This window comes from Pangasianodon hypophthalmus, chromosome 7, assembly GCF_027358585.1.
Source record: "Pangasianodon hypophthalmus isolate fPanHyp1 chromosome 7, fPanHyp1.pri, whole genome shotgun sequence".
NCBI lineage: Eukaryota > Metazoa > Chordata > Actinopteri > Siluriformes > Pangasiidae > Pangasianodon > Pangasianodon hypophthalmus.
Genome location: NC_069716.1, coordinates 21,023,835 through 21,035,573, shown reverse-complemented (window position 1 = coordinate 21,035,573; position 11,739 = coordinate 21,023,835). Strand labels below are relative to the sequence as shown.

The window sequence follows — 11,739 nt, the reverse complement described above, 5'->3', positions numbered from 1 at the left end:
AAATAGAAATGTTCTTTACTTTATTTTGCCAGGAAATACAGGGTTATACCAATTTTCCCCTTGAGTGTGGTTTTCTGTAATGAAAGTGTAATATTGCCCCCCACTGGAAAGTTGAGGGTAATTATATTTATCCTATAATACGCATAAGCTTCCAAGGCTCAGCAAATATATTTAATCAAGAATTCTTACATTCACTCAGGGCATACTGTTCATGAGTTTGAGGACGCTAGACTATAAAATGTAACCCATTGCACTATCAAGATATCTAATAACTAAAACTTTGGGGTAGTTTGAGGTGAATCGATTAAAACCATAAATTGGTTTAAGAATAAACTAAGAATACTGGAGTGTTTGCTGTGTCTGAAAGTCGGGTATCTTGGCTACAAATGGGCGTATGCCGAGCTGGTGTGCAACTTCTCCAAAGAATATGTACTATATTGCTAAAATTAACACCAAAATGGAAAAAAGTCAATGTAAAGCATTTTGCTAAAATATCTGCATTTAGCTGTTTAATATATTACATACATTTTCAGGTTACATGTAATAATGTATGTTCTACTAGCAGGAGCCAAAGGGTGAAAACCTGTAAAAGCCATAAATTCACAAATATTACATAATCCAGTAGCAGTGTATGTCAACATAATGAACTGGTACAATGCACCAATATATAGAGCAGTTACAATAGGACAATTTTGCATTAGAAATTAATACTTCCGTTAATCAGCTTATGATTAATTTCACATATGACCAGCTTTTCTCAGCTTCTGCCGGTCCCCAAAGTAAACATTACAAATGAATTGGACTGAATTGGACTGACCTTAATGCTGAAGAATAGTAAATCAGTTATTCCAAGTTACATTTTGATTACATACCTTCATTAGTACAATATGGAAAATGTGAAACTTTAACATGCAAATGAAGTCCAACAAAATGTTACAAATACTAATGAAATGGAGACAGAGATTACGCATACAGGGTGACAGGAATACATGTTGTTCCATATGGGCAGTTAATGTTTAACATCTGGTCTATTTAGGACCAATGTACGTGACAGTTTTGCCGGTTTTCTTCAGGGTTTCCAGCAGAACTTCTGTGTCTTTGTCCGACTCGATGAAGACCTTCTTGTTAGGAAGATCAATGTTAAACTTGACATCTATTGATGAGAAAAAACACATTCAGGGCAAATGCATATGTTCAGAAATAAACTGTATCATGTAAACTGTTACATTAACGTCATCATTTACATGGAACATACATTTGTTAATAGTTAAGCTATTTTGAATATGGCTATATGGAACATTCCTTAGCTACAGTGGATATAAAATGTCACTCCCCTGTTAAATGGCAGGTTTTTGTGTAGTAAAAGAATGAAACTAAAATGAAGTCATTGCAGATCTTTTCCCATCTTTAATGTGAAATTGCTAAGTATACAAATAAAGTGAAAAACAATCAGAAACATTTTTAGGGGAAAAAATAAAAATAAAAATGTACAATAATCTAGTTGTACAATAACCTAGTTGCATGTGCCTCTTTCTTGCAAAAACAAACATTCTAGATCCGTCAAATTGTGAGTTCATCTCCTGTGCACAGCCCGCTTCAGGTCACCCCACAGATTTTTAGTTGGATTCAGGTCTGGGCTCTGACTAGGCCATTCAGAAACATTGACCTTCTTTTGGTGAAGCTATTCCTTTATTGATTTGGATGTATGCTTTGGGTCACTGTCGTGCTCAAAGGTGAAATTCTTTTTCATCTTCAGCTTACTAGCAGATGCCTGAAAATTTTGCACTAAAATTGGATGGTATTTGTAGCTATACATGATTCCCTCCACCTTGAAAAAATTCCCAGTTCTGGCTGAAGAAAAGTAGCCCTAAAGCATGATGCTGCCACCACCATGCTTCACCATGGGTATGGTGTTCTTTTAGTGATTTTTTTTTTTGGTACTCAACATACTTTTTGGAATTATGGAATTATTATATCTTTTGGAATTTTCCTATCAGACACATAACACATTTTGCCACATGGTTTGGGGTGATTTAGTTGGGCATGGATGTTTTCTTGAGAAAGGTCTTCCGTCTAGACACCCTACCCCACAGCCCAGACATGTGAAGAATACGAGAGATGGTTGTCACATGCAGAGAGTAATCAGTACTTGTCAGATATTCCTGCAGATCCTTTAACATTGCCGTTGGTCTCTTGGCAGCCTCCCTGGTAAGTTTTTGTCTTGTCTTTTTGTAACTTTGGGAGGGACGTCCTGTTCTTGGTGATGTCACTGTGGTGCCCCATTTTCTCCACTTGTTGATGATGGCCTGCAGGGTCTTCCATGGTACATTTAATGTTTTGGAAACTTTTTGTACCCCTCTCCTGATCAATTCCTTTTGACAGTGAGACCCTGTACAGGCTTTGTCAGCTCTTTGCAGACAATGGCTTCAGCAGTCAGATGAAACCAAGATGATGTCAAGAAAATCCTACAGAATCACCTGGTCTTTATTTGGGGTTAATCAGAATAATTTGATTGATGGCAGCTGTATGATAATTACTTTTGAACATGTGATTGGTTCATTCTGAACACAGCCAAATCCCCAATTATAAAAGGGTGTTCACACTTATACAACAAGGGTATTGTGACTTTATTTTCCCTAATATGTTTGATTGTTTTACACTTAATTTTTAGAAGTTGTAATTTCACACTGAGGGTGGAAAAAGTTCTGACATCATTTATCTTGGGTTCATTTTTTTTCATCACGAAAACCTGCCATTTTAACAGGGGTGTGTAAACTTTTTATTCCCACTGTGCAATTGTACTGATTCTATGGCTACAGTAAACCCAGTTAGTTTAAGGTTTAAGGTCTTATTTGGTCTAAAAGGTCTAAAATATCACTTTAGCCTGTGTTGCATGAATATAGACGCAGTACCTATTTTGTTAAGGACCCGAGTCACTGCACCAGAGCATCCCTCACATGTCATATCCACAAAGAACTCGTGAGTCTGTGAATAAAAAAAGAGAAAAGCTTCATTAGAACAGCTGAAACACTGAGTGGAGTTCAGCAATCTGAAGTTACACTACTGTACACACTGCTCACAGCAGCTAGCTGCTAAATGAGCTAAAAACCATATGAAAATCAACCATTTATCTTCAAGCCAATAGCAGGCTTTGGTAAACTCGCTATTCAGAGATAAACGCGTACTTACAGTCATTATCCGATATATGTTAACTCGTTTAAGGGGAAAATAAGACACCGGTCAATTCACCGCTTTAACAGCAAATGAACAGCAAACTCTGGCACTTTGAGCTGAGTGCAAACACATGACTTAGGGATGATCGATAAATTCCCGAACTTTCCTAAAGCGTTAATGAACATAGACCTGATTTGGTTAATGTTTATTTGGTTAATGTGTATGAACAGTAATTTCAGATATTTTAAGGTATAAATCAATACATTTATAACATGCATATTTCTATAGTTATGTCATCCTTTATATACCTTGTGAAATAAAATAAAACATTATACGTTACTTCGAAACACAGTATAGATTCTTGATTGGCTCTGCCATAAACACGTGACCAATGACTACCTTTTTTTTTTTTTTTTTTTTTTTTTTTCGTGGACACAGCCACGTGACTTTTCTAGAACCCGGTGCAGAGCTACACAAACCATTGGCTCTGCCATATACACGTGACCAATGACGTTCGAAGCTGCGTTTTCTGGGACACAACCATGTGACTGCTCTGGAAAACGGTTCAAAGCAACACAAACCATAGCGGAAGTAGTGGTTTGAGTGAATTACTGATATAAACATATTTTGTTGTTATGGAGCCAGCAAAGAAATGAGAGCGTTCTGAAGTTCTGGGAGGAAAAAAAATCATATAAACAAATTAAACCTGTCTATGTATAAGAAACTATAATAATTTAATTGGCAAAATCAGCAAGCACAATCAAATCCTCATATTTTACAATTCACTTTTAAGCCCACACTTTTCATGTGAAGTAATCAGAGATGGACTAGAGCTGGTTAATAAAAACTAATTAATTTAGGTGTGTGTTTGTCTGTAGGTTCACAATAAAAAGTCCTGCTGGAGCCTCCACTGCATGTAGTAGACTATTATCTGCACTTCATCGTTTTGACCACCAGATGTCACTAGTGTGCAGTGTCTTGAAAAAGCTTCGACTAATGAATTCTTTTCTGAAGCAGTTCGGAGCTCCAGTGTTTCAGAAAGCTTCCGTTTGCCATCACTACTTTTCTGATCCCACACAGACGTCATCGGATTTTTTAAAATGTGCTATCGTATACAGATTGAGGTCGCTGCACGCTGACACAGCTGACACATTTTACACAGACGCTCCCTGGAAGTGGTACCGGCTGACTGAGCAGGTCATGTGACCAGCCACAGGCACACTAATAGGAAACGCAGCATAACAGGGAAGAGGGAACAGGCGAGGGCTCGTAGTGGAGTGAAATGGTCAGAATCCAGTTTAATAGCACAATATCCAGTTAACTCTATTAGAAATGTGCATTTTCAGTAATAACTTAAGGTATTTGCATAATAATATCTGACTGCAGCTGCTCTCTATCTTGTGGTAAGTCTGTTATAATCAATACAGTTCATACAGTAAGATCCAGCCTGTGTGTTTACTGATCCAAGCTATGACTGATCCAAGCTATGACTGCACTCAAGATGTGACTGAGAAAATGTATGTTTTTGTTTAAGGAAAGGATAAATGTTATAATGATCATATGTGACTCACTATTCTGAGAATATATTAAAATCCAGATTATATTTCACATACAGTTCTGTGCAAAAGTCTTAGGCACCCTTTTTTTATTATTTTTTTTTAAGTACAAACTTTGTTATAGATTTTTATTTTATGACTTCATCATTGATTCAGAAAAAAAAACCTTTTAGAATTCCAAACATTAGTTTTCCAGCACGAAATTAAATGTTACAGAAAAATGTTTGTATGTTAGTAAAGAAAGCAGCACATTACATAAGAGACACTTTTCAGACAAAAACACATAATGAAGGCTGCTGGGTTTTGCTGCAAAAAGAAGAAGCAAGTGTGACAGTCAAAGTCAAAGATGCTCAGTAACACTTCCAGCTCATTTCCTTATAAAACTGCACAAATTACACCTGAGACTACTTTTTTTAAAAGCGAAGGATCGTCATACCAAATGTTGACTTTGTTTCATTTATTACTGTTCACTGCTCTTTATAGTATATTTTTTTAAAATGTAGAAACATTTAGTTTCATTATTTTTGAAGGCATTTTTGCTCTACAGCATTTCTTTGCATGTGCATAAGACTTTTGCCCAGTACTGTGATATATGATTTGAAGCTCATATGAACACGAACTATATTCCGATAAATGATCTGAATGTTTTATTGTGAAACGTGTTATTGTTCTGTTTATTAATATAAAAAAAAAAATATAAAAAAAAAAAAAAAAGAGGTTGCCTCATTCCTGGAATGAGTAACAGTAGTTTCTTCATAGGACATAAACTTGCCAGTGTAGGAAGAAACTACTGTTTATATCCTATCTGAGCGATCCACTGCTCAATACGTGCTCAATAAGCAGTCACAGTGATCAGCAGTTTCTTGTTGTGCAGCTTCTCCTTGTGCTCTGTGAGACCAGGGCTTCTTGTATGCATGCCAAAAGATTATCAGGGTTTTTAATCGTTGCATTACATCACAAGTTAAGCAAGAGCAAGTTTAAAGCTTTGTCATTTTCAGTTTCATTTGCACAGTTTAATCGTTTAGGTGTGTCTTTTACACTCTGACAAAGCAATACATGACTGTCATGTATAATCATGGATATCATATAGTTCAGACTAATGCAGCATGTGAACTGGACCTGTTTGAATTGCCTCCAGTAGACTGTTAGACCCATTAAGGATGTACCAATCCATTCATGAATCAATAACAGGGCTGTTTGTGTCCTGAAATGCTGGATCGGATCGGATTTATCATATATTCCGATCCAGCTCACTATATCAATATTCGTATGATAGTTGATCGAGTGTCAGAATCATTAGAGATGTAAAGATCTGATACTGAGCTCCAGTGCCATGAAGTGCTGATTCTAATGTGGATCAGATGGGATTTGATATGTTTTTAATGCATTATGCAACAAAGGTGTGTAATGAACAGATGCATAGAGGTCAAAAATTGTCATAAAACCCACTGCTTTCCAGTTATGTTATTTTTATGCAGAACTTGGTAACAGAAGCTTGTGAACGATCCTCACGGTTGATGTCAGTATCATATTAGTATAGAGCAGGGGTGTGAAACAAACACCCCGCAGCCCACGGCCAACCCGATCAAGGATCTAATTCAGCCCAGCATATGAATTTAGAACAGATTTTCTAAATTAAAGACACCTTGTGGATCATAATTGAATTGAAAGTTAATAGTAAGGTCTCGGTTATTGCACTAGGAGGAAAAATAGAGCAATAAAAGAATGACCATGAATTCAACTACCTATAAAATGTCCTAATGAGGTGTAATTCTTTATTAGCAAGCTAAATATTTGACATTGTAACTGTCTCTCTTTCCAGAACTATTTTAGGGGTTTCACAAAGCAACAGACAAACTATATAGATTTTTTCCCATGCTTTAATATTATGATCTATTTTATGTAGATTCATGACATATAATAACAATTAAATAAAACCATAAATGTGGAATTTTTCTTTTTTCAGAGAATGAACTGCAGTCAGTTTATCTGTTTTGTAGCTGATATAAGTTCAGTCCATGTGATTCATGATACATTCAGAATGTATTTTTCAGAAAAATTCAGATGAACACAGTTAAGAGGGTTTGCTGGTATGTCACTAGGTCACTAAACTGACTTCTTAGACCAGGCCACTTGACATGACACTAAGTGTACACTAAAGGTGGCTGTTTCCTGAAAATAATTTGACACCCCTGTTGTAGAGTGTTGGCCGAAACCTAGAGCTCTGAATTAATACCTTTTTAAAAAGTGGGATTTGTATAGCCATAAGAATCATCTTAATTGAAATATGACTTGAAACCTATAGTCATATTTATATTATTAGTCACTGGTATTTTGGAGATTTTTGCTCATTTTTTTGTATTTAAATCAAATTTGATTCAGAAACTGTGAAGCACTAGGCACATTATTTTTTTCATGTAGTTCAAAGAGCAAAATAATAATGTAATAATAATAATAATAATAATACATCTTCCTGCATTTCTCATACACAATGGTCTCAGTGTTGTCTTTTGTCCTTTGAGCAAATGTCACGTGCACTGAAGCTCAACAGAGCTAACGTGCACTGTATCTGTGTAGCAGATGGGGTAATAAAAATAATAATATTTGATTTGTCTTTGATCTTAGTGACCGTGGATGCAGGATCTCCACAGTGAAGCTTCAGAGCGCTGAGACAGTTTGTAGCAAACACAGCCAAGCAGCACAGCCATGGCTTCTGATATCAACTATCAGGACGGTAACTGATTTTAATATGCATTAGGAGCCTGCTTTTCACAGCCCTGCTTATTTTAAATGCATGATGATTTTAGGTGTGTTGGGGTTGGGCTTTGATTTTCTTCTTATTGGTTTTCAGAATGTCTTTATTCTTAGGATATTCGTGACTGTTAGCTTTGATGTGTTTATTAGGAGATTTACTTCCTATCTAATTTAATTGAGAATATGCATTTTTTTCCCCATAGAAAATCTAAAATGGGATGTGCATATCATGAGATTTATTATTAGTTATGTATTTTTGTATCCTGTCATATAGGGCCAGTGTTTCCCCAAATAAACGAGAGCCCAGCAGATGATGATGAGCCCATCCACCCGAACAGTCCTTCCCGCAGGCAGAGCGAGTACGAGCGAATTGGGGGCAGAGCTGGATCCTCGTAAGACTCTTTCCGGTTATTATTCTTATGTGAACAGTTAGACAGTGTTTCATGTAGACCACCCATCTAAGGTCCCATCTTTGCAGTTTCTTACAGACATTAGTTCATTTACTGAAAGGAAACATCGGTACAGGACTGCTCGGCTTGCCTCTAGCTGTGAAGAACGCAGGGCTCCTGGTAGGATACAGCAAATCATTTTAACTCAGTTATATTAATAAATGCATTTTCAGCTGTTTACCTCTGCATTGTAGTTTGCATGTGTTTGATTGTGCTACCTTGTAAACTCTGTAAACTTTAAGCCATGTTCACTCTGTTGAATAGAAATACAGAATTTATGTGCAACTTGTTAATATAACCAATGCATAACCTTTTCAGACAATATTCTATCAATCTCTTTAAATTGTTTTTGACAGATGGGCCCTCTGAGTCTGCTGGTGATGGGGATTGTGGCTGTACATTGCATGCACATCCTTGTGCAATGTTCACACCATCTGAGCACAAAGTAAGAATGCACCCTGGCCGGAAAGGCTGCCTGCTGTTTATTAGTTGCCTGTTGAACTTGTTTATTAAGTCAAATTACTCATATTAACACGTAATATGAGTGTCTTCCTTTTACATGTGTCTTGTAAAAGGAAGGTTAAAATGAACAAAATGTAAATGTAATGTTGTAATAAAAATAGTAGCTATAATAGTAGCTATAAATGTTAGAATGTGAAACATATTTTCCTGGCTTGTTCTTCAAAAGACGGGAGAGAGAAAGGACAAACCACTGCTCAGTATGTGGTCATGTGATTCACACGTGCAGTGATCAGCAGTTTTCTGTATAGAATCTCTTTGCACTATGTGAGAGCTGTACTTCACATATGAATGTGAAAAATACTCCCATTAGAAACTCTGCATAACATGATATCAGGTGCAAGCATATCTAAAGCTTTGTCATATTCAGTTTGTATCATTTGATCATTTAGGTAAAGGATTTTATTTACCTAAAGATAAGACACATGATTACTAAGTTTTATCCCTTCAGTAAAGTGTCAGAATCATTAGGAATGCACCAATATGACACTGAGTTTCACTGTCAGGGCTGATAATGGACCGAAACGCTGGATGAGTAGTGAATCGGATACGACTTACTTGAATTTACTGACATATTTTATGCCGTGAATTGAGCTTTGTGTTTAGTGCAGTGTGCCTGAAGGCTTAATAAATGTAATAACAGTTGATTTGTCTTTGATCTTGGTGGATGTGAAGGCAGGATCTCCACAGTGACGCTGCACTAAAGTACTAAAGCAGCTTGTGGTAAACACAGTAAAGAAGAACAGCTAGCTCAAGGAAAATATATCCGTGAAATTAAAATATGTGTGAAGAAATTAGACATAAAGGGAGAAAAGCAGCTTGTCACTCTACTGTTTGACAAAGTTAAATCACTTATATTTAGAAATATGGAAAATTTCATATTTCAAAATTCAGTAAAATCCAAAGCTTAGTATGGCAAAAAAAAGAATTTTATTAGGACATAGAGTTACAGAACTACAAAGAGGTTTCTGAGAAATTCACTCAGCTATTTTACATTTTATTCCATTTTTTGCTTGTTTTGATATTAATTTGTACTTGTCATATGGTCAAGTTCAACAAGTTTGACTGAAGTATCTAAAACATCTGTGCTTAGGGACATTTATACAAATCCTGAAATTAAAAGAAAGTTTGACTTGCGATTTCATTTTCTAGGTTAGGGAAGCCATTTCTGTCCTATGGAGAGGCAGTGGAATACGGGATGGAGAATGTGTCTTGGTTAAGAAGGCATTCTGTATGGGGAAGGTGATTATGCATTTATTTTATATTTTAAAGTTGATACATGACTGAAAGTATATGATGGTGGTGTGTATCCTCTAATCTTCTGTTTGGTTCTTTTGTGTTGCTCTAAAGTAGTTTTAAATTCATATGAACCTTAAAGGAATAGTTTGGTGAAAAGTCAAATGGGCACAATTTCCCACTTAGCCCAATTTTAATGGATCCAGTGGCGTCTAGTGCTTTGGTTTTGCACTTGATCTACAAGTAATAGAAGTTCATCTCAGTGAAATCCTGTCTATAACTACATGCCCAAGTATGTACTTCCTTAAAACAATGCAGCATAACCTGTTTAAAACGTAAGCAATGCAACTTCATTTTTAAATTGGAGAATCTGGATAACTTGTACATACAAATTTAAGTTTAAAGTGAATGTGTGTGCATGTTGCAATATAATGGACTGGTGTCTTTTTCCCGCCATGCGGCCAGGTAACCAGAATTGGCTCTGGATCCACCATGACCCGGTCCAGTTACTGAAGATTAATGAATGATTGAATGTTTAAAATGGAAACAATTTATCAGACACATAACTTCCAACTGTTATAAATACAGTTCTACTTACCATATTGTGCTAATAAATAAGGTGATTCCAGTGTCCAAGATGGCTGCCCCTTAACATTACAGTATTTATCAACACAATGAGGCTCTGTTTATTTGTGGGGAAAAATATATATATATATAATATGGAATGTGTATATATATATATATATATATATATATATATATATATATATATATATATATATATATATATATATATATATATATATAGAATGTAGTATATATGATCATTTTGTCAATTACAAAGTATGAATAGGAATAAAGATAAAGTAAGCTTGCAGGTTTAGGAGTTCTCTCAGTATTAACAACTTCACCTTCTTCACCTTCACCAAGTTTGCAATTAGAATAAATTTGCAAGCGGCAAAATAATAAACAGGCTGAACGCTTACTGGAATCTAGTCGTGCCGAAAAGACTGTTGGTTTAACACTTGTTGAGACAGAGCACACACCCTCTATGTAATTACACATAGTGGCCTATTAGAGAAAATCAACAATGGCTAGATTTTAAATGGGTTCCTCTGAATTATGTATCTTGCACTGTACTGTGTAATGTAATGTGGACGGTCAGGTATGAAGCTCACGGGACAAAGAAAGACCATTATTTATTAACATAGCAGCTTATTGGTTTCAGCATGTTGCTCACATGTTATGTTCATTCATTCATCTTTAGTAGCTGCTTTATCCTGGTCATGGTCCCATATTATTGGAAATAGAACCAAATAATTTCATCACTGAATAATGCTGGTGCAAACAAAAAAATGGGATTGGTCAACCTTTTTGCTGGAACAGGTGGGATGGGTCAAGAGTGTCAGTGGGAGCAGGTGCGAGCGGATTTGAAAAATAGAAGGAGAATTATCATCTGTGCATTGTGCAAAAGTATCCTGTGGATGCATGCTATTGTCAGTAGTTTGGTGCTGATTCCAGAAAAGTTTAGCAGACCACATGACAACGTGTCCTAAACCCCATCGATATCATGTGATATTGAAGACTTTTACTAATGTTACCATTTCTCGCTCAATCATTTTTTAAAAGTATTAAAAAATGTGAATGATGGCTAAATGATCATTGAATTGTTTCTGTGTTGCTAGACGTGTGGTGAATTTGTTCCTGATCATCACTCAGCTGGGCTTCTGCTGTGTGTACTTTGTATTCCTGAGTGACAATGTCAAACAGGTGAGGGACTAAAGTCAGTCTATAGTATATAAAGCCATAACCATGCTTTTGCTGTGTTTTTTTTTTTTTTTTATCAGTATGATATAAACAATACACTTTTATGTTGTGGTAATTTCCAAAAACACTTACAGGTGCTCATTGTGTATGTGGTTGTATTTAGATAAGTAGTGCATGTAATGTTCACAGTTTATTCCTTCAGTGTAAATGCATTTAATATTCCCTCAGTGTAATATTGTACACAGGTAGATTATGTGAACACTTGAATAAGAATTCAAATTAAT

General features: G+C 35.8%; 2 protein-coding genes across 2 annotated transcripts in view; one reads left to right on the top strand and one right to left on the bottom strand.

The window, feature by feature from the left end:
- Nucleotides 1-481: 481 nt before the first annotated feature.
- atox1 (antioxidant 1 copper chaperone) lies at nt 482-3,349 on the bottom strand. Its single transcript, XM_026918224.3, has 3 exons — nt 3,190-3,349; nt 2,913-2,985; nt 482-1,153 (listed from the first exon to the last, which is right to left on the bottom strand). The coding sequence occupies exons 1-3, from the start codon at nt 3,193-3,195 to the stop codon at nt 1,029-1,031; spliced, it is 204 nt and encodes a 67-aa protein (XP_026774025.1). The 5' UTR covers nt 3,196-3,349; the 3' UTR covers nt 482-1,028.
- Nucleotides 3,350-3,764: 415 nt separating this feature from the next.
- Nucleotides 3,765-11,739, top strand: part of slc36a1 (solute carrier family 36 member 1) — a 36,411-nt gene continuing 28,436 nt past the window's right edge. Inside the window, exons 1-7 of the mRNA XM_026917440.3 lie at nt 3,765-4,577; nt 7,356-7,464; nt 7,759-7,876; nt 7,963-8,053; nt 8,290-8,378; nt 9,605-9,694; nt 11,374-11,458. Of these exons, the coding sequence (XP_026773241.3) occupies nt 7,437-7,464; nt 7,759-7,876; nt 7,963-8,053; nt 8,290-8,378; nt 9,605-9,694; nt 11,374-11,458 (501 nt within the window). The 5' untranslated portion in view covers nt 3,765-4,577; nt 7,356-7,436. The remainder of the gene's footprint in view (nt 4,578-7,355; nt 7,465-7,758; nt 7,877-7,962; nt 8,054-8,289; nt 8,379-9,604; nt 9,695-11,373; nt 11,459-11,739) is intronic.